The following is a 21,248-nucleotide window of genomic DNA, read 5'->3' as shown; positions in this document are numbered from 1 at the left end:
GCTCTGCTTGCCCGTGCCCTGTGTCCAGGTGAAGCTCTACCATCGAGCCATGTCCTGCTGCAACCCGTGCGTGCCCTGCCAGCCCTGCGGCCCGACCCCGCTGGCCAACAGCTGCAATGAGCCCTGTGTCAGGCAGTGCCAGAGCTCCACCGTCATCATCGAGCCTCCTGCTGTGGTGGTGACCCTGCCCGGCCCCATCCTCAGCTCCTTCCCACAGAACACTGTTGTGGGCTCCTCCACCTCCACTGCCATTGGCAGCATCCTCAGGTGTGGTGGAGTGCCCATCAACTCTGGGTGCTGTGACCTCTCTGGCATTTCCAGGCGCTATGGTGGCAGGAGGTACCTCCTCTGATAAACATGCTGGGAGAGCCCCCGGGAGACACCTGCAGGAACTCACGACATGGTGCTATGCAGGAGATCGATCTTCTGGATGTTGTTTTCAACAGAGCTGAAAGAACTTTCCTTTCCCTGCCTTCTCCATGACCACAGAGCACAGATTCTTGGCTTCCCCCAGGGCTCCCTGCACTGGTGTCCTCCACTCGCAGTCTTTGTTTCCCTCTTTGAACTCATTAAAGTTCTGCTTCACTGGCAAGCCTGGCCTCCTTGTGATACTTCTCTCTGTGAGACAGGTGCTGTTTTACCCTTCCTTCAATATGCTCATATAGGGCTCATCTCACAGAGGCCCTAACAATTTTGGCCAATCTTTTGGCAGCGGGGCATCTTGGCTGTTACTGGCCCTTTCTGGTATCTTCTCACAGAAGCCAACTCAGCAGCCCCTTCAGTACCTGACCCTTACCAGGTAAACCAAAACACTTTCCTTACTCTTTTGTTATTATGTGCAGAAACTGTTTGGCATAGGGGAACCTTGGCTGCAAGACAAACTCGGCCAGCTCACGGTTAACAGAAGAGGCAGGCAAGAGCCCCCTCTTGCTGCAGGACACTGCATCACCTGCACCTGCATGCAAAGCACCAGAAGAAAAAGGCCAGCACAATGCTGCTGGAATATTCACAGTGTAGCCCCTCCATTTCTTTCAGCTGCTTTCTAAAGTAATGCTGGTCCCGCGTTTCTCTGCCTTTACGAGAGAGGGTGTTTACCTTAGAGCATGTCTAGAGACAGATTCACTACTACATCACTTCTGATGTCCCAGCCTCAGTGTCTGTAACATAAAAATTTCCTACTATAGCTGGCTGCAACTCTCGCATGTCCAGGACACACAGTCCCTTGCTGCCGTAGGAGCTCATCCCTATGACACCTCTCCCTGTGTAGGAGCTGAGGATGATCACAGATCCCCCCAACCCAAACCCTCCCTTCCTGCGTTATTGCACAGCTGAGGCAGCTCCCTGCACCAGCGTGTCTTGCCCAGCACAGAGGTACAAGGCACTGTCGGAGAGCTCGACCTCCTGCAGCTGCAGGAGGCTGTATTTCCCTGTGGTGTTCAGCAGCGTGGTGAAACGGCCACTCTGCTTGAGGCCAGCAGCTGCCTGATACGAGATGAGCTGTGGGGCTTGGTCTTTCTTCTGCTGGTACCAAAGCAAGGATGGAGAGTAAGATGTCTGGTACGTGCAAGTTGTTTGAAAGCTGTCTCTCTCCTTTACTGTGACTTGTCCTTCTTGCTGGGTGACAGTGATCTGCCCCACGGTACCTGCAAGAAAGGGAAGGTCAGCAGCTCTGCAGGGAAAGGCTTCAGGAAGCACACAAAGAATGGGTACAAACCCAGCTGGTGAAGGCTCCCTGCCCCTTGGCCTGCAGGAAAACACTAGTGCCTGAGGACGCAAAGGGGAACAGCAGTCTTGGGCAGAATGGGACACCCTGTTAATGTTAGTGAGATGAGAGCTGCAAAGTCCATGGGGCAGCTTAGACAAGATCTGGTACCTTGGGTTGGAAAGGGAGAAATGTGGGACTGCAGAGCCAGCTGTGATCTCCTGTGGTGACAGCAGGTGCATGGGAAGAGACAGGCAGAGAGAGATGGATTGAAGCAGAGACAAAAGCAGGAGCAGCAGCAGGAGGTATTTTTTCTTATCTTATTTCCAATAGTAAGGGCATCCAGAGAGAACTGGTGCAAAACCACACATGTGAGGTGTCGCTTCCCAGATTTTTCCTGTTACTCAAGAATAGTTCTTGGCATGATCCTGGTAAGACTGGCAAGGAGAAGAGGCATGTGCTTATAGAGAGGCAGGACTTACCCAGCAGTTGCCTCAGGAAAACAGTGAGGGTGAGATATCCGAGTTGCATGCTGAGATCAACCTGCCTATTTGCTGAGAGAGAGAGTCAGAAAACGACCTTCCAGCCCTGAGACAGCAGAGCTGCCGGAAACGACTCTGTTGGGGGAGCAAAGGAAGAAGTGGGGAAGAGAAGTGATCTGTTCTTCCTGTGCCTCAAACGCTCCTTCTGGGTTCCCCCATCCTCCAGCAGCAACACCCGGGGCTCCCCCAGCCAGGAGCATTCTGGCCATTTCCACAGTGAGGGGCCCTGGGGGCTCTGGGGAAGGGGCTGTCCCCGGTCAGCTCACAGTGGCATCCTCACCTCCCCAGCTAGAACCTCCTGCTCTTCTGCACACCCACTACGGGGCCATTTGGGAGCGCAGGGCTTTCACATCTTTCCCTGGGGTCCTCAGGTCTCTGGGGATCTTGCTAACTCTTCTGGGAACAGAAGGCTCTTCTACTTCTCTCACGCCTCCCCTCTCTTTCCTCAGTGGCCTGGGAACAACACCTCTCCCCTAGATGCCCCAGAGCAGGAGATGAACCCTGCTGTGCAGCAGTCCAGGGACTCTGGCTATGTCGTCTTCTGCTGGGATAATGCAAAGGGCTGTGGGACAGGCAGGTGGAGACCTCTACTCCCACCCCGTTTCCAGATCAGCTCCACACTGATCCCATGCACTGGTCATGGCAGAGAGAAATAAAACCAAAACAAAAACAAACATGTCCCCCCACACACGCAAAAAGCCACTGTTCATTTTCATTAATCCTAATATGTGCTTTGCTCCAAACAACATCCACCATGAGGCAAACAACAATCCGGGTACTGATAATGGTAATAAGGATATTCTTACGGAAGTGCTGCACCTCATTATGGTGTAGAAGGAGGTTCCTAGAGCTATGGAGGGTCGCGAGGCTGACAAAGCCTTTCTCAGGTGAAGAGCCCTGTGACCAGTAGCCCCCTCTCAAGTTGCCAGCACCAAGGCCTACAGTCCCCACAGACATTGGTTGTTTGCTTGGTTCCTGGCTCCCAGATCTCTCTTTCACACCAGTCTCCAGTTAGTGGCACTCAGACCTTGCAGCACTCACACATGGGAAAGGGAATGAAGATACGTATGTCGTGGTTCAACCCCAGCTGGCAATTAAAGTACCACGCAGCCTCTCGGTCACTGCCCGCACCCCACAGTGGGATGAGGAGGAGAATCGGAAAAAAACCAGTAAAGCTCCTGCATTGAGATGAGAATAGTTTAATAAATCAAGTACAGTATGATGCTACTAACACCACTACTAATACTAGCAAGGGAGATAACAAGGAGTGAGTCATAAAACTAAAAGGGGTTAGAAAAACAAATAACCAGCAGTGATGCACAATCCAATTGCTCAGCACCTGCTGACCCATCCCCAGCCCGACCCGAGCAGTGATTGACCCCTTCTGGCTATCTCACCCCAGTTACTATCCTGAGCATGACATGCTGTGCTATGGAATACCCCCTTAGCAAGTTCGGGTAAGCATTCTTTGCTGGGCATCCTCCAGGCTTCTTAATGGCAGAGCATGAGAGACTGAAAAGTCCTTGATCAGGGTAAGGGCTACTGAGCAACAACTAAATCATCGGTGTGTTACCAGAGTTATTCTCAGACTAAAGCCAAAACACAGCACTGCACCAGCAACTGGGAAGAAAATTAACATTATCCCAGCCAAAACCAGGACAACATAGAATCGTAAAATAATAGAATCACAGAATCAACTGGATTGGAAAAGACCTTAAAGATCATCAAGTCCAACCATTCCCCAGCACTGCCAAGGCCACCACTACCCCATGTCACTGAGGACCTCATCTGCATGGTTTGTGAACACTTCCAGGGATGATTGATGATCCCACCACTGCCCTGGGCAGCCTGTTCCAATGCCTGAGCACCCTTTGGGGAAGAAACTGTTCCTAATCTTCAGTCTAAATCTCCCCTGGTGCAGCTCGAGGCCATTTCCTCCTGCCCTATCACTCGTTACCTGGGAGAAGAGACCAGCCACCACCACTCTCTGCCAGAGGCCAGTACACAGGGACGATCGCTTCCCTGGTCCTCCGGGCCACACTATTTCTGATCCAGGCCAGGAGGAAGTTGTTGTTCTTGGCTGCCACCGCTCCTATCGCGATTCCTCCCTCATCAGCACTATCGAGGGGATTTCAGTCTGCGCCCCGGTGGGACTGTGTGGCTGAGCAGGGAGTGAGGAACGGAAACAGGTTTCTGCCCGGAGCGCGTCTCCGGAGCCGCGTCGGGAGGATGCGCCGGGGATGCGGGGCCTCGAGGGGCCCGATGCCGGTGCCGGGCGGAGCAGCAGCGCCGCCTGGCGGGCCCGGCCGGAGCTGTCCCGCGCCCCCGACACACGCGCCCGGCCCCGCCCGCGGCGGTTCGTGCTCGGCCGCAGCCCCGGCTCCTCTCGCCGTGTGTCCTGGCCGCAGTAATACACCGCCGCGTCGCCGAGCCGGGGCCGGGCGAGCCACAGGGCGCTGGACCGGCGGTCTGCCGCCACCGACAGCCGCCCCGGCGGGTCCAGCACCTCTTTGGACCCTTGAAGAGCGCTCACGAGGAATGCGGGGCCGCGGCCTGGGAGTTGACGGTACCAGTGGATGAACTCGTTTGACTGTTTGTTGGGGTGTGAGCAGTTAATGCTGATGGCGGTGCCCTCGGTGGTCTCTGCCGACGGGTCCTGCTGCACCTGGGCTCTGCCCACAGCTGCTGCCGACACAGGAGAAGGAAAGGACAAAGGTCGTCAAAGATCACCGAGATCCGATTTTCCCTCAGAAAGGGTTAGCAAGAGTGGCAGTGAGACAGAGCCGGACTGGAACAGCTGGGGACACGCGCCCATCAACAGGGATGGAGAGTGATCCCGGCATGGGTGGGAATTTGAAATGGACACATGGAGAGAGAGGATGAAAGTCAGGTGCATGGGTGGATCGATGGAGAGACAGAGAGGGGACAGGGGACTTGAGGCTGCTACAGTGAAGGATGGAGGGATGAAATCCAATAAGAATAAATGCTGAATGCAGAAAGGGGTGAGTAGATGTAGGCAGTAACTGCGGCGTGCAGGAAAGCAAACTTGTGCCTGAGGCTTATGAAGGAAGGAGAGGGAGAAATGGGAGATGTGGTGCAGAAATAGGGCGAGGAGGAAGAGGGGACTCAGAGGGTTTGCAAAGGGGGACGAGGGGTGGCAGAGAGGCAGGGAGGGGGAAGGACGCGTGGAATGAGCGGGAGAGGTTGAGGCTGGGCTCCCCGCGGAACAGCCCGGGCACAAGCCGGCCCCCGCCACCGCCGCCAGCCCCGCGCACCCAGGAGCACCGCGGCCAGCCCCGCCAGCGCCGCCGCCCGGCACCGCCGCATCCCGCCGCTCCGCCGCCCGCGCCTCGCTGCCTGCCGCCAGCCCCGGCTCCGGCCACGGCGCCTCCACTCCTCTACCTCCTCCCTTCCTCTCCTGCCCTCCCGTCTTCTTCCTTCCCCTCCCCTCCCCGCCAGCAGGTCCGCCCCTGGGCTGGGCCTTTCGCCGGCGCCGTTCTGGGTCTCGCCCGGTCTGAGGGTTCCCAGCGGCTCTGCGCGGGACAAGGTGGTCGCCTGGGAAAGGGACTCCTCCCCTTCTCCAGCAAGGACGCCCCAGCAGAAACAAGCCCGCACCGCTGCAAGAGATGTAGCAGTTTCCCGGAGCTGTCTCCGAGCTCGAGGGCTGCAAATACCAGCCACGCATTTCCTGCAGGACAGAAAGGAGGCTGCGCGGCTGCCTTCGGCTGCCCCTCTGCAGTCCCAGCACAGTGCCTAAAAGTTCTCTTGTGGCAGAGGGAGTGTGAAGACTCCTGTGCCCATCCCCGCGGAGGGCTGAGAGAGATCAGGGCTGCTGGGGAACCACAGTCAGAATGCAGGTCAGGAGGGACCTCCAGAGGCTGCTCGGAACAGATCCCGCTAGACCAGGTTGCCCAAGGTCACATTCAATCCAGCCGTGAGCATCTCCCGGGATGGACATTGCACAGCCTCCCTGGGAAACATGTTCCTTTTCTCATCATGTGGAATGACCACATGAACATGCTCTTTCTGACTCTGGGAACCTGCTGCTCTGTGGTGCTCATGGACAGAGCAGTGCAGAGTGTCATCACTACGAGCAGGACATTCCCTCCTGATGAGAGGCACACACGGACACACACACACAGAGGCTCATGCACATCGGTGTAGAATTATGTACAAATTCTTTTCCAGTGTGTACTCAGACAAGCACATGGCACGTCCTCATACCGGTAACCCTTGGGCTTCCTTCCCACTGAGAATGGCTGGAACTTCTTCCTGAGAAACACACCCAACAGAGTGACACAAGCTAATGTCACTGGCCTTCTAAGGACCCATCCAGCACTTGAGCTGAATCTTCTGCCAGCACTGCTGCATTCCTGACTGAGAAAATCCCAAGGCCTTTCATGCCTGTGCTCAGAAGAAGCCTTCACTGGGGAATGGGCATGACCCAAACCTGGAAATGAAAAGGCAGCAGTGTTGGAAACCGAAGCACAGCCCATATCATTAGCTGAGATGGTTTGCATCAAGATGAGCTTGTCGGAAAATTGTTGCCTCTGCAAAGGTACCTCTGGTCCTGCAGCAATGACGGGCAGGTATAAAAGCCCAGGTCCCTGCTCTCTCATCCACTTCTCTTGCCTCCTTCTCCTTGGGAACCAGGTGAGTCTGAAGCCCCTTGTCCTCCCCTTAAAAGTGCGATCTATCCTCAGTGAACCTCTCAGCTGATATTGGCTCTATCCTGTGCTGGGGCTTGGAGCGTTGTGCATGGGAGAGAGAAGAGGGGAGAATGTCTGCCTAGAGAAAGGCTGGGAAGTGGCTGAGGGGGCCTTTGGTTTTCAAATTCGAAGAGAGCCTCCCTGTCCCAGGCTGCTCTATATTGGCAATGGAGACTGTGTGGCACCTGGCACAGCTTCCAGCTGCCCACTCCTTAGTGGCCTTGGCTCTTTGTGACAGGGAAGCCAGGCTGCTCCTCACCCACCCTTGTGCTCTGCTTGCCCGTGCCCTGTGTCCAGGTGAAGCTCTACCATCGAGCCATGTCCTGCTGCAACCTGTGCGTGCCCTGCCAGCCCTGCGGCCCGACCCCGCTGGCCAACAGCTGCAATGAGCCCTGTGTCAGGCAGTGCCAGAGCTCCACCGTCGTCATCGAACCTCCTGCTGTGGTGGTGACCCTGCCCGGCCCCATCCTCAGCTCCTTCCCACAGAACACTGTTGTGGGCTCCTCCACCTCCACTGCCATTGGCAGCATCCTCAGGTGTGGTGGAGTGCCCATCAACTCCAGGTGCTGTGACCTCTCTGGCATTTCCAGGCGCTATGGTGGCAGGAGGTACCTCCTCTGATAAACATGCTGGGAGAGCCCCCGGGAGACACCTGCAGGAACTCACGACATGGTGCTATGCAGGAGATCGATCTTCTGGATGTTGTTTTCAACAGAGCTGAAAGAACTTTCCTTTCCCTGCCTTCTCCATGACCACAGAGCACAGATTCTTGGCTTCCCCCAGGGCTCCCTGCACTGGTGTCCTCCACTCGCAGTCTTTGTTTCCCTCTTTGAACTCATTAAAGTTCTGCTTCACTGGCAAGCCTGGCCTCCTTGTGGTACTTCTCTCTGTGAGACAGGTGCTGTTTTACCCTTCCTTCAATATGCTCATATAGGGCTCATCTCACAGAGGCCCTAACAATGTTGGCCGACCTTTTGGCAGCGGGGCATCTTGGCTGTTACTGGCCCTTTCTGGTATCTTCTCACAGAAGCCAACTCAGCAGCCCCTTCAGTACCTGACCCTTACCAGATAAACCAAAACACTTTCCTTACTCTTTGCGTTATTATGTGCAGAAACTGTTTGGCATAGGGGAACCTTGGCTGCAAGACAAACTCGGCCAGCTCACGGTTAACAGAAGAGGCAGGCGAGAGCCCCCTCTTGCTGCAGGACATTGCATCACCTGCACCTGCATGCAAAGCACCAGAAGAAAAAGGCCAGCACAATGCTGCTGGAATATTCACAGTGTAGCCCCTCCATTTCTTTCAGCTGCTTTCTAAAGTAATGCTGGTCCCGCGTTTCTCTGCCTTTACGAGAGAGGGTGTTTACCTTAGAGCATGTCTAGAGACAGATTCACTACTACATCACTTCTGATGTCCCAGCCTCAGTGTCTGTAACACAAAAATTTCCTACTATAGGTGGCTGCAACTCTCGCATGTCCAGGACACACAGTCCCTTGCTGCCGTAGGAGCTCATCCCTATGACACCTCTCCCTGTGCAGGAGCTGAGGATGATCACAGATCCCCCCAACCCAAACCCTCCCTTCCTGCGTTATTGCACAGCTGAGGCAGCTCCCTGCACCAGCGTGTCTTGCCCAGCACAGAGGTACAAGGCACTGTCGGAGAGCTCGACCTCCTGCAGCTGCAGGAGGCTGTATTTCCCTGTGGTGTTCAGCAACGTGGTGAAACGGCCACTCTGCTTGAGGCCAGCAGCTGCCTGATACGAGATGAGCTGTGGAGCTTGGTCTTTCTTCTGCTGGTACCAAAGCAAGCCTTGAAAGTTAGATGTCTGGTACATGCAAGTTGTTTGAAAGCTGTCTCTCTCCTTTACTGTGACTTGTCCTTCTTGCTGGGTGACAGTGATCTGCCCCATGGTACCTGCAAGAAATGGAAGGTCAGCAGCTCTGCAGGGAAAGGCTTCAGGAAGCACACAAGGAATGGGTACAAACCCAGCTGGTGAAGGCTCCCTGCCCCTTGGCCTGCAGGAAAACACTAGTGCCTGAGGACGCAAAGGGGAACAGCAGTCTGGGGCAGAATGGGACACCCTGTTAATGTTAGTGAGATGAGAGCTGCAAAGTCCATGGGGCAGCTTATGCAAGATCTGGTACCTTGGGTTGGAAAGGGAGAAATGTGGGACTGCAGAGCCAGCTGTGATCTCCTGTGGTGACAGCAGGTGCATAGGAAGAGAGAGGCAGAGAGAGAGGGATGGGAGGGGAGAGAAAAGCAGGAGCAGCAGCACGACTTATCTCTCCTCTCTCTTCTAATCTTGTTCCCAACAGTAAGGGCATCCAGGGAGAACTGGTGCAAAACCACACATGTGAGGTGTCGCTTCCCAGATTTTTCCTGTTACTCAAGAATAGTTCTTGGCATGATCCTGATAAGGCTGGCAAGGAGAAGAAGAGGCATGTGCTTATAGAGAGGCAGGACTTACCCAGCAGTTGCCTCAGGAAAACAGTGAGGGTGAGATATCCGAGTTGCATGCTGAGATCAACCTGCCTATTTGCTGAGAGAGAGAGTCAGAAAACGACCTTCCAGCCCTGAGACAGCAGAGCTGCCGGAAACGACTCTGTTGGGGGAGCAAAGGAAGAAGTGGGGAAGAGAAGTGATCTGTTCTTCCTGTGCCTCAAACGCTCCTTCTGGGTTCCCCCATCCTCCAGCAGCAACACCCGGGGCTCCCCCAGCCAGGAGCATTCTGGCCATTTCCACAGTGAGGGGCCCTGGGGGCTCTGGGGAAGGGGCTGTCCCCGGTCAGCTCACAGTGGCATCCTCACCTCCCCAGCTAGAACCTCCTGCTCTTCTGCACACCCACTACGGGGCCATTTGGGAGCGCAGGGCTTTCACATCTTTCCCTGGGGTCCTCAGGTCTCTGGGGATCTTGCTAACTCTTCTGGGAACAGAAGGCTCTTCTACTTCTCTCACGCCTCCCCTCTCTTTCCTCAGTGGCCTGGGAACATCGCCTCTCCCCCAGATGCCCCAGAGTAGGAGATGAGCCCTGCTGTGCAGCAGTCCAGGGTCTCCGGCTCGGGAGCCGCGTCGGGAGGATGCGCCGGGGATGCGGGGCCTCGAGGGGCCCGATGCCGGTGCCGGGCGGAGCAGCAGCGCCGCCTGGCGAGCCAGGCCGGAGCTGTCCCGCGCCCCGGACACTCGCGCCCGGCCCCGCCCGCGGCGGTTCGTGCTCGGCCGCAGCCCCGGCTCCTCTCGCCGTGTGTCCTGGCCGCAGTAATACACCGCAGCGTCGCCGAGCCGGGGCCGGGCGAGCCACAGGGCGCTGGACCGGCGGTCTGCCGCCACCGACAGCCGCCCCGGCGGGTCCAGCACCTCTTTGGACCCTTTATGAACGCTCACGAGGAATGCGGGGCTGCGGCCTGGGAGCTGACGGTACCAGTGGATGAAGTCGTAACTCTGTATGTTGGGGTGTGAGCAGTTAATTCTGATGGCGGTGCCCTCGGTGGTCTCTGCCGACGGGTCCTGCTGCACCTGGGCTCTGCCCGCAGCTGCTGCCGACACAGGAGAAGGAAAGGACAAAGATCGTCAAAGATCACCGAGATCCGATTTTCCCTCAGAAAGGATTAGCAAGAGTGGCAGTGAGACAGAGCCGGACCGGAACAGCTGGGGACACGTGCCCATCAACAGGGATGGAGAGTGATCCTGGCATGGGTGGGAATTTGAAACGGACACATGGAGAGAGAGGATGAAAGTCAGGTGCATGGGTGGTGGGTGGATGGAGAGACAGAGAGGGGACGGGGGAGTTGAGGGTGCTACAGCGAAGCATGAAGGGCTGAAATCCAAAGGAGAATAAATGCTGAATGAACAGAGGTTGCGTAGGTGTAGGGAGTAACTGTGGCATGCAGGAAAACAAACTTGTGCCTCCAGAAGCAAAGGAAGCAGAGGGAGAAATGAGAGAGGGGTCTCAGAGCAGGAAGAGGAGCTGGGGATGGCAGATGCAGGGAGAGATGTGTCAGAAGCTGAGGGGATGAATGGATAAGGAGCAGATCGGGAGAGTGGGTATTACAGCTCAGGACAAAGGGCTGTATTCAGGGCAGTAAGAAGTGCTGACTGCACAGGGGAAGGAAAAGGTGCATGGAAAAGCAGGCGTACATGCAAGCAGGCTCATAGCGACAGAGGCAGTGGAGAAATAGGGCGAGTAGGAAGAGGGAACTTAGAGGGTTTGCAAAGGGGAACGAGGGGTGGCAGAGAGGCAGGGAGGGGGAAGGACGCGTGGAATGAGCGGGAGAGGTTGAGGCTGGGCTCCCCGCGGAACAGCCCGGGCACAAGCCGGCCCCCGCCACCGCCGCCAGCCCCGCGCACCCAGGAGCACCGCGGCCAGCCCCGCCAGCGCCGCCGCCCGGCACCGCCGCATCCCTCCGCTCCGCCGCCCGCGCCTCGCCGCGTGCCGCCAGCCCCGGCTCCGGCCACGTCGCCTCCTCTCCGCCACCTCCTTCCTCCCTCTCCTGCCCTCCCCTCTTCTCCCCGCTCCTCCCCTCCCTGCAGAGCTCCCTGGCACCGATGTCACCAGAGGTCACTGTAGGGAAGGAGAGAAGCCTTTAGCAGCATTGTGTCCAAGGTGGACCTGATCCCAGGCAGACAAACTTTCAGGAGGGTACAGCAGCTGTGTCCTTGCTGAGAGAGGGAGGGGAGGCTGTCGGCCGTGCTGAGGCATTCCCAGATTGTTTACACGGACTTAAGCTCAGCACCCAAGCTGGAGTGAAACCATCCTTATTGGGGCCTGAAATCAGCAGCCACGGATGGTGAGCTTTGCAGGAGCAGGAAAAGGAGAGCTCAGGAGGCAGGGGCTGCATTTCAGAGCCTCTTCCTTGGACAGATCTCTAGCAGGCTGGTGCCACCACCATTCAGCTGCACTCACGCTCCCCCTGACCCTGGGAACCTGCTGCTCTGTGGTGCTCATGGAGAGAGCAGTGGAGAGTGTCCTTGCTATGAGCAGGACATTTCCTCCTGATGAGGGCACACAAGGACACACACACACAGGCTCATGCACATCGGTGTAGAATCATGCACAAATTCTTACTCCGATGTGCAGTCACACAAACCTGGCTGCACACCAAAGCCCACAAGACAGAAACACACAACAGCGAACCTTGGACTCTGCTGAGAACAGCCGGGGACAGCTGCAGCAGGACATTCCAGATGGGACAAGGCCTCAGCCATGCCCACAGCTTTGATGTGTACTCACAGACTGCACAGAGAAGGAATGAGTCCCGGCCCCTGCTGGACAGCACAATTTTTTCCCGAGGGCAGTGTTAGGCAGGATTGGGTCAAAACCTATCGGCACAGTGCACAAACTTGGGCAGGCAGCAGCAAGTGAGTTTTGGGGTGAGCTGAGGAGGGAAGGAAAGAGATGGACTGCGCATGGCACGTCCTCATACCCAGGAACCCTTCGGCTTCCTTCCTGCTGAGAATGACTGGAACTTCTTCCTGAGAAAGACACTTCAAATACACCCAACAGAGTGACCCAGGCTAATGTCACTGGCCTTCTAAGGACCCATCCAGCACTTGAGCTGAGTCTTCTGCCAGCACTGCTGCATTCCTGACTGAGAAATCCCAAGGTCTTTCATGCCTGTGCTCAGAAGAAGCCTTCACTGGGGAATGGGCATGACCCAAACCTGGAAATGAAAAGGCAGCAGTGTTGGAAGCCAAAGCACAGCCCATATCATTAGCTGAGATGGTTTGCATCAAGATGAGCTTGTCAGACAATTGTATTTGTACATACCTCTTTATAAGTGCACACGTCCAAGTTCCTCTGGACAGGAAACATTACATCACAGATAGCAGAATTTACTCAAACCTGAGGATAACAGAACATCACATACAATTGAGTTTGTGAGAGGGAGGACACTTTATGAGCACAGCCTCATCTCTCTTGCCCAGCCTCAATGTTTGCAGTGATGAGGAAATTCAAACTGTAACTGCTCAGCAGTGGTAATTTGTGACCAAGGAATGATCAGGCATGGAGGGGAAAAAGGCCCAAATGCAGAAGTGGATTGAAGTTGCTGTCAGCAGAGATGCCAGCAACAGGAGGACTCCCTGTGAAGGAGTGCAGTTTCCCTTGGGAATGAGGTAAAACCAGCCCCAGCACTGTCTTGTCACAATCCTGGAACATGAATGCTCAATGGCCACCTTGGGCAGCAGAGTTGGTGCTGGGGGATAGACGCGATGCCAGGCTGAGGTGCCCCATGGAAACGCTCCCAGGATTGGTGCTAGTGCCAGTGTACATAAGGAATCAGCTCCTAACACATCTTTGCAGACTCCTTGTAGAACTGCTCATGATGGTGGAGCTCTGTCCAAGATATTATTCATTAACTTATATTTTTAATGAATTAAGCACCAGCATGTGTTTAATCTGCCTGAAGGGGTAACAAAAATTTCCCCACTGTAGGTGGCTGCAAGTCTGGCATGTCAGGACACACAGTCCCTTGCTGCCATAGGAGCTCATTTCTATGACACTGCTCCCTGTTTAGGAGCTGAGGATGTTCATAGATACCCCCAACTCCCCTCAGGAGACCATCAGGAGCCATGGGGGTTGGTTGTAAGGTTCTTTTCTATATTGGTGTCTTTGCTTATTGGTTTCAGACATGGAAAGCTCTTGGGTCTTTGGCAATCGGGGCTGTTGAGTGTGGTTTGCTCTGCCCCTCAGGCACAGACTTTGCACTTGAACTGGCTGAACATCTGGACATAACCTGATGGCTTGACTCGAATCCTGTTTGTTTATTTACTGATTGAAGAGAGCAAAGAATCCCATAGACCTCAATCCAAATGTGCTCTCAGGACCTCCTCATAGGTCTGGCTGGTGCTTGATGTACCTAATGAGTCCTGGGCTCCCAGGAATTTACTGCCACTGGTTGTGCAGGGCTGAGAGCAAGCCCCTAGCACCCTGGTTCCCAGCAGGCTCTGCCCCATGGTCAGGCTCAGCCACGTCCAGAGTCACTGGGCCTGTCAGAAAGAGGATCTTGCTGTGCAGAGCTCTGGGAGCACAGGCGAAGCAGTGCTGGCAGTGGAGAGCTGAGGGACCCTCCCTCCCTGTGTTATTGCACAGCTGAGGCAGCTCCCTGCACCAGCGTGTCTTGCCCAGCACAGAGGTACAAGGCACTGTCAGAGAGCTCGACCTCCTGCAGCTGCAGGAGGCTGTATTTCCCTGTGGTGTTCAGCAGCGTGGTGAAACGGCCACTCTGCTTGAGGCCAGCAGCTGCCTGATACGAGATGAGCTGTGGGGCTTGGTCTTTCTTCTGCTGGTACCAAGCCAAGCCATAAAAGTTACTAATCTGGTAGGTGCAGGTGGTCTGGAAGGCATCTCTCTCCTTTACTGTGACTTCTCCTTCTTCCTGGGTGACCCTGGTCTCTCCCATTGCTCCTGGAAGAAAGCAGGAGTGGATCAGGTTACCCAAAGAAGTGATAAATGCTGCATCCCTGGCAGTGTTCAAGGCCAGGTTAGACAGAGTATTGGGCAACACAGTGTGAGGTGTCCGTGCCTATGGCAGAGGGTTGGAACTAGTTGATCTTAAGGTCCTTTCCAACCCAAACCATTCTATGATTCTATGATTCTATGACTGTGCAGGGAAGTGCTTCGAGATGCAAAACAAGAGTGGTTGCAAAGTGTTGGAGGAGAAGAGTACCTGTGCCCTGCTCTCCAGCTGAGCCACGTTGATGGGAACAGCAATATGATGTCCTGGGACAGGAGGTTGAGACCTCAGCTCAGTGTGGATCCCACAGCACAATAATGCCAATTACCCCCCACAGGGATACCCCCAGAGGAGAACTGTGCTTTCAGCCAGCTCTGGTCTCCACTCTCGTGCTGCCTGGAGTCTCCAGGGAACAACAGCCTGTAGTGCCTGGCCTTCCTGTGCTGGCTCCAGGACACCTCCAGCAGTGTGAGGGGCAGATCAGCAGTGAGAGGCAGAGGGAGACGGACAGTTGACAAGAGAAAAGGAAGGCAAGGGCTCTATGATGATCAGGAGAGGAGACGTTTCTTCTGTGTCTCATCCTTTCTCTGTCAGCTGTATCAGCATCTTGAGCAAGAAGGTGCAAAACCACCTGTGTGAGCTGATGTTTCCCAATATTTGCCCATCAAGAGCAGCTCCCTGCAGAGAACTGTTGAGGGGGTGAGGGTCTTTGGAAAGAAGAGGAATCATCCCATCAGTCAAAGCCAATGCTTACCCAGTGGTTTTCTCAGGAAGGCAGCAAGGATGAGGTAGCCGAGGAGCATGCTGAGACCAAGCTTCCTGCGTGCGTGAGAGAGACTCAGAAACCCACACATCCCCACCAAGAGCCCCAAGAGAGCAGAGCTGTCGGAAATGACTCTGCAAGGGGAACAACGAAGGAAATGGGGAGGAGAAAATGCTGCTTCTTAGCACAGCTGAAATGCCTGTGCTGTGGTCTTCTCTCCTCCAGTAATGACACATCTTGCTCCTGCAGACGCCACCTTCTGCCATTCCACTGAGTGCCCCTCCTTAGCTGATGCCTTTGTCCTCTCTCGCCACCCTCAAGCCCTTGACTGGAACAGGTCTCAGACCTTCACAACCACCCTATGGCAACCATCAGGAATGGGCTGGATCTTGTCAGACTTTAGGATTATTTTAATTGTAAAGTGGAGAATACCCATACCTGCAGCAATAGGCATGATCTCCAGCTTTGATTTTGTCTCTCATGCACACATGTTGTGCCTGAAGAGGCTGAATGTCCAAAAAAGACCCTGCAGCTTTGTCCCCTACAGACTCTATTTCTTTCCTGTGTAATGAGAACACAATCAGTTGCACTGCTTCTGCCCAACCCACAAAATCCCCAAAGCTCTCTGCTGACGCGAAATCCACTGGTGATGGCTAGTGCCCCATTTACCTTCTTAGCAGTGGCTCTCAAGGACTTGCCTAAAGTTGTCAGGGGCACGGAGGCAGGGAGCTGGCTGGTGGAGTCCTGATGCTCAGAGTTTGGGGGGAGGCTGTCCTTCACCCTGTGCCTGTCTGTGCCTGAGGGTGTGTTTGTGCCTGTGTGTTTGCCCTTGTGCGTGCATTTGCAACTGCACACGGGAGACGGAGTGTCTGTCAGTGTGTGTAAAGAAGTGCATTTCTGTGTGTCTATTCTGCACGTGTTTGTGAACACACACGTATTTGCAGGTGAGCAAGCAAGTGTTGTCAGTGTGCATGTGTGTTTCCTTCAGGGCAACGTACTGCCCTGTTAAGAACAGCTTTGTCAAGTCCAGGAGGAACCAGCTGCCCAGGCAAGAGGGAGGATCCAAAGGTGTGCTGGGATAAATCTTTTGTTTCTGTCGGTGTCAGAGGAATAGAATCAACCACTGCTGCAAGGCAAGGTACCCACTTTGCCCCAGATGAAAATCTGGCCCTGCCAGGGCTGAGGAGCAGGTGTTGGCCAGAGAGAGAACGTGGCAGAGCTCTGACAAACGTGTCTGCTTTGTTGGAAAGGACCTTTGCCATGTAAGGACTGATGCCCATTGCAACTCATTCTATCTCTGGTAAATTCCTGAGTGCACTGGTTTCTTAATTGTGCCATTCCTAATTGCTTAACTCAAATGCCAAGGACCTGTTAGTGTTAGGAACAACCCTGAGTGTATTCTTTGTGTGTGTCCTCAGGAAGGGAAAAAACACTGGGTGGGAGCTGTTGATGTGTTTGCACAAGAGAGGTAAGCTACGATGATATAGCACTAAGCTGAGCATCTCTCTGCAGCATTTGGATTCAGTTTATCCATGGCACCACAAAATGCCTGTGCCGCATCCTCAAGTGAAAGACCTACAGCTGTCACTTGGCCTTCAAAGATGGCAGAAAGAGCTCAGCATCCTCGGCAAGAGGAGAATCACCCTGGCACGGGCTGGATGGAAATCTGTGCCCTCTGCGGTGCATTTCTGAGACACTGCTCGCAGGCCTTTATAGAGAAGCCAGAGGGTGCCACGTTCGCCAGAATGCTTCGAGCCCGTCCTGGGGAACCAAGAAGAGCCTTGTGGGAAGCACCCGACTCCCCTCCCTGCCTTGCCGAGCCCGTCTCGAGCGGGGCTCTTCGCTGCGCCCAGGAGCACAGACCCGCAGCAGCCGTCGATGAGAAGAGGTGCCGAGACCAGGCAAGGGCTCCAAAGGGGGCCCTGGAGCGCCGCCTGGCGGGCCAGGCCGGAGCTGTCCCGCGCCCCCGACACACGCGCCCGGCCCCGCCCGCGGCGGTTCGTGCTCGGCCACAGCCCCCGCCCCTCTCTCCGTGTGCCCTAGACGCAGTAATACACCGCCGTGTCCCCGAGCCGGGGCCGGGCGAGCCACAGGACGCTGGACCGGCGGTCTGCCGCCACCGACAGCCGCCCCGGCGGGTCCAGCACCTCTTTGGACCCTTGAAGAGCGCTCACGAGGAGTGCGGGGCTGCGGCCTGGGAGCTGATGATACCAGTGAATGAACTCGAAAACCCCTATGTTGGGGTGTGAGCAGCTGATGCTGATGGAGGTGCCCTCGGTGGTCTCTGCCGACGGGTCCTGCTGCACCTGGGCTCTGCCCGCAGCTGCTGCCAACACAGGAGAAGGAAAGGACAAAGGTCATCAAAGATCACCGAGATCCAATTTTCCCTCAGAAAGGGTTAGCAAGAGTGGCAGTGAGACAGAGCCGGACCGGAACAGCTGGGGACACGTGCCCACCAACAGGGATGGAGAGTGATCCCGGCATGGGTGGGAATTTGAAACGGACACATGGAGAGAGAGAATGAAAGTCAGGTGCATGGGTAGACGGATGGCGAGAGGAAGAGAGGACGGGGGAGTTGAGGTGCTACAGTGAAGGATGGAGGGATGAAATCCAATAAGAATAAATGCTGAATGCAGAAAGGGGTGAGTAGATGTAGGCAGTAACTGCGGCGTGCACGAACGCAAACTTGTGCCTAAGGCTATGAAAGAAGGAGAGGGAGAAATGGGAGACGTGGTGGAGAAATAGGGCGAGTAGGAAGAGGGGACTGAGAGGGTTTGCAAAGTGGGACGAGGAGTGGCAGAGAGGCAGAGAGGGGGAAGGACGCGTGGAATGAGCGGGAGAGGCGTGGAATGACGCTGGGCTCCCCGCGGAACAGCCCGGGCACAAGCCGGCCCCCGCCACCGCCGCCAGCCCCGCGCACCGAGGAGCACCGCGGCCAGCCCCGTCAGCGCCGCCGCTCGGCACCGCCGCATCCCGCCGCTCCGCTGCCCGCCGCCAGCCCCGGCTCCAGGCTCCAGCCGCGGCACCTCCCTTCCTCTCCTGCCCTTCCCTCTTCTCTCTTCCCTTCCCCTCCCCGCCACCAGGTCCGCCCCTGGGCTGAGCCCTGCGACGGTGCCGTTCTGGGTCTCGCCCGGCCTGAGGGTGCTCAGCGGCTCTGCGCGGGCACAAGGTGGTCTCTTGGGAAAGAGACTCCTGCCCTGATCAGGAAAGGCTGTCACTGCAGCCTTGTACATCTTAGAAGCACGTGGACATCATCAACGTACGGCTTCGCGCGTCAGCAAAACATGACTAGGGTGTGCTTTCCATGGAAACGATGTAACCTCATGGAAATTAACTGACCACTCTGTGCGTGGCGGGAGGGTTACGGGGAGTTACTAACCTGAATCAAATTGTATAATGTGTGACATTAAAAAGGGAAAGTGGGGAAGACTCCATCGTAACTCCTGGGATCAGTTGATGGGCTGAACCTGTCTTCTCCCCCATAAGGATGCCCATTGGGTAAGAACTTTTATCTTCTTCATGCTAAATAACTACCTCACACTGCTGTTATTACTGATTATAGTCCGGCTGTGTATCACTTCAAGCTTGGTTTTGCAGACAGTCCCTATCACTGGCAATCTCTGAACTTTCTCCTGTCACAAACTTGTGTTTTGTATAATTAAAATGTTCAGCTGAAATCTGTTTTGTGTAAGTCTCTGGACACTTGGATATTTGAAATAAGGATTTGACTCTGTGACACTGTCGGTGGAGGTCCCTGGATAGGTCAGATGAATAACCCTGCAAGCTGGTGGCTGTCCAGTACGTGGACAGGCTGGTTGGGCACAAGGGTCTCATCTTTCCTGGGACACTGGCAGGCTGGTGAAATACAAAGGATTTGAGGAAACCCCCCTTGTAATGTGACAGTGTTGGCGTGCAGGACAAATATGGACAAAGAAGGACAAGCACTACACAATCCTTTAGACATAAGCTGTTGAAAAAGTCTAAGACTAGGATTGGACCCAGGTGCACCCAGCCCCTCTAATAGCTGAGGATCAGCTGCAAAGCAAAGGGGTCCTTTCTGAACCTTCTGACTCAACAGGAGGGTCTCCCTAACACATCTTGTCCACTAGCTTAAGGTGACCACCCGTTCAGCAACACTGAGGTGCCCCATGCAGACGCTCCCAGGATTGGTGCTAGTGCCAGTGTACATAAGGAATTGGCTCCTAACACATCTTTGCAGACTTCTTGTAGAACTGCTCATGATGGTGGAGCTCTGTCCAATACATTAATTTTTTATTTATATATTGTTTACAATTTAAGCACCAGGATGTGTTTAATCTGCCTGAAGGGGTAACAAAATTTTCCCACTGTATTCTGCTGCAAGTCTGGCATGTCCCAGACACACAGTCCCTTGCTGCCAGAGGAGCTCATCACTACAACACCACTGCCTGTTTAGGAGCTGAAGATGATCATAGATCCTCACAACTCTCACTCTCCCTCCCTGTGTTATTGCACAGCTGAGGCAGCTCCCTGCACCAGCGTGTCTCGCCCAGCACAGAGGTACAAGGCACTGTCGGAGAGCTCGACCTCCTGCAGCTGCAGGAGGCTGTATTTCCCTGTGGTGTTCAGCAGCGTGGTGAAACGGCCACTCTGCTTGAGGCCAGCAACTGCCTGATATGAGATGAGCTGTGGAGCTTGGTCTTTCTTCTGCTGGTACCAAACCAAGGCATCAAAGTTGGCACTCTGGTAGGTGCAGGTGGTCTGAAAGGCATCTTTCTCCTTTACTATGACTTCTCCTTCTTGCTGGGTCTGTCCCATTGTTCCTGGAAGAAAACAGGAGTCAGTGACTGTGCACGGAAGTGCTCCGAGATGCAAGAGTGGCTGAAAAGTGCTGAAGGTGAAGGGGACCTGTGCAACACGATGTCTTGGGACAGGAGGTTGAGACCTCAGCTCAGTGTGGATCCCACAGCACAATAATGCCAATTACCCCCCACAGGGATACCCCCAGAGGAGAACTGTGCTTTCAGCCAGCTCTTTGGTCTCCACTCTCGTGCTGCCTGGAGTCTCCAGGGAACAACAGCCTGTAGTGCCTGGCCTTCCTGTGCTGGCTTCAGGACACCTCCAGCAGTGTGAGGGGCAGATCAGCAGTGAGAGGCAGAGGGAGATGGACACTTGACAAGACAAGAGGAAGGCAAGGGCTCTAAGATGATCAGGAGAGGAGACGTTTTTTCTCTGTCTCATCCTTGCTCTGTCAGCTGTATCAGCATCTTGAGCAAGAAGGTGCAAAACCACCTGTGTGAGCTGAAGTTTCCCAACATTTGCCCATCAAGAGCAGCTCCCTGCAGAGAACTGTTGAGGGGGTGAGGGTCTTTGGAAAGAAGAGGAATCATCCCATCAGTCAAAGCCAATGCTTACCCAGTGGTTTTCTCAGGAAGGCAGCAAGGATGAGGTAGCCAAGGAGCATGCTGAGACCAAGCTTCCTGCGTGCGTGAGAGAGACTCAGAAACCCACACATCCCCACCAAGAGCCCCAAGAGAGCAGAGCTGTCGGAAATGACTCTGCAAGGGGAACAACGAAGGAAATGGGGAGGAGAAAATGCTGCTTCTTAGCACAGCTGAAATGCCTGTGCTGTGGTCTTCTCTCCTCCAGTAATGACACATCTTGCTCCTGCAGATGCCACCTTCTGCCATTCCACTGAGCTCCCCTCCTTAGCTGATGCCTTTGTCCTCTCTCGCCACCCTCAAGCCCTTGTCTGGCTTGGTGTCTCCTGGCTCTTGCACGGTGTAAAGCCCCAAGCTCTTGTCAGCACACAGCAAGGCTGTAGCTCTCTCAAACCTAATGGTCAACAACCCCAAACCCTGCAGACACCGAGTGACCCACTGCAGTCCTAAGTTTTGGTCACAGGATGGCAGCAGCGAGCGGCTCCCGGCGCCACTGAGCGCCTGACCCCCCGCCTGCAGTACCGAGTTTTGGCCACAGGATGGCAGCACCCTCTCAATCGACCCTCTCCCCAGCCCGGTTTACACCCTCCGGGGACAGCAGCTACTTACTGGGCGGACAGGGCTGACGCTTCTCTGCCCCTTTCCCACGCGTACCCCTGTTC

General features: G+C 55.1%; 1 protein-coding gene and 4 gene segments (V, D, J or C); all 5 read right to left on the bottom strand.

Annotated features, from left to right (window-relative positions):
- Positions 1-1,287: 1,287 nt before the first annotated feature.
- LOC115617712 lies at positions 1,288-2,388 on the bottom strand. The segment is given in 2 exon segments: positions 1,288-1,643; positions 2,185-2,388. Coding segments are annotated over 2 exon segments (375 nt in total).
- A 1,547-nt stretch (positions 2,389-3,935) lies between these two features.
- LOC115617697 lies at positions 3,936-5,577 on the bottom strand. The segment is given in 2 exon segments: positions 3,936-4,929; positions 5,520-5,577. Coding segments are annotated over 2 exon segments (645 nt in total).
- A 4,219-nt stretch (positions 5,578-9,796) lies between these two features.
- Positions 9,797-11,348, bottom strand: LOC115617958. The gene is made up of 2 exons (XM_030509051.1): positions 11,297-11,348; positions 9,797-10,485 (listed from the first exon to the last, which is right to left on the bottom strand). Exons 1-2 carry the CDS (start codon positions 11,346-11,348, stop codon positions 9,797-9,799), a joined length of 741 nt encoding a protein of 246 aa, XP_030364911.1.
- Positions 11,349-13,748: 2,400 nt separating this feature from the next.
- LOC115617714 lies at positions 13,749-15,206 on the bottom strand. The segment is given in 2 exon segments: positions 13,749-14,354; positions 15,158-15,206. Coding segments are annotated over 2 exon segments (375 nt in total).
- A 4,217-nt stretch (positions 15,207-19,423) lies between these two features.
- On the bottom strand, positions 19,424-21,189 carry LOC115617706. The segment is given in 2 exon segments: positions 19,424-19,968; positions 20,561-21,189. Coding segments are annotated over 2 exon segments (417 nt in total).
- Positions 21,190-21,248: the final 59 nt, after the last annotated feature.

The sequence above is a fragment of the Strigops habroptila genome, chromosome 19 (genome assembly GCF_004027225.2).
Source record: "Strigops habroptila isolate Jane chromosome 19, bStrHab1.2.pri, whole genome shotgun sequence".
Lineage (NCBI taxonomy): Eukaryota > Metazoa > Chordata > Aves > Psittaciformes > Psittacidae > Strigops > Strigops habroptila.
This window is presented reverse-complemented; position numbering and strand designations above follow the sequence as displayed.

Bases quoted from the DNA above. Each gene is read 5' to 3' on its own strand.
- LOC115617958 (XM_030509051.1), bottom strand. From the start codon at position 11,348: ATGCGGCGGTGCCGGGCGGCGGCGCTGGCGGGGCTGGCCGCGGTGCTC. The intron at 10,486-11,296 runs GTGCGCGGGGCT...CTGTGTCGGCAG, and splicing joins GCTGGCCGCGGTGCTCCTGG to CAGCTGCGGGCAGAGCCCAG.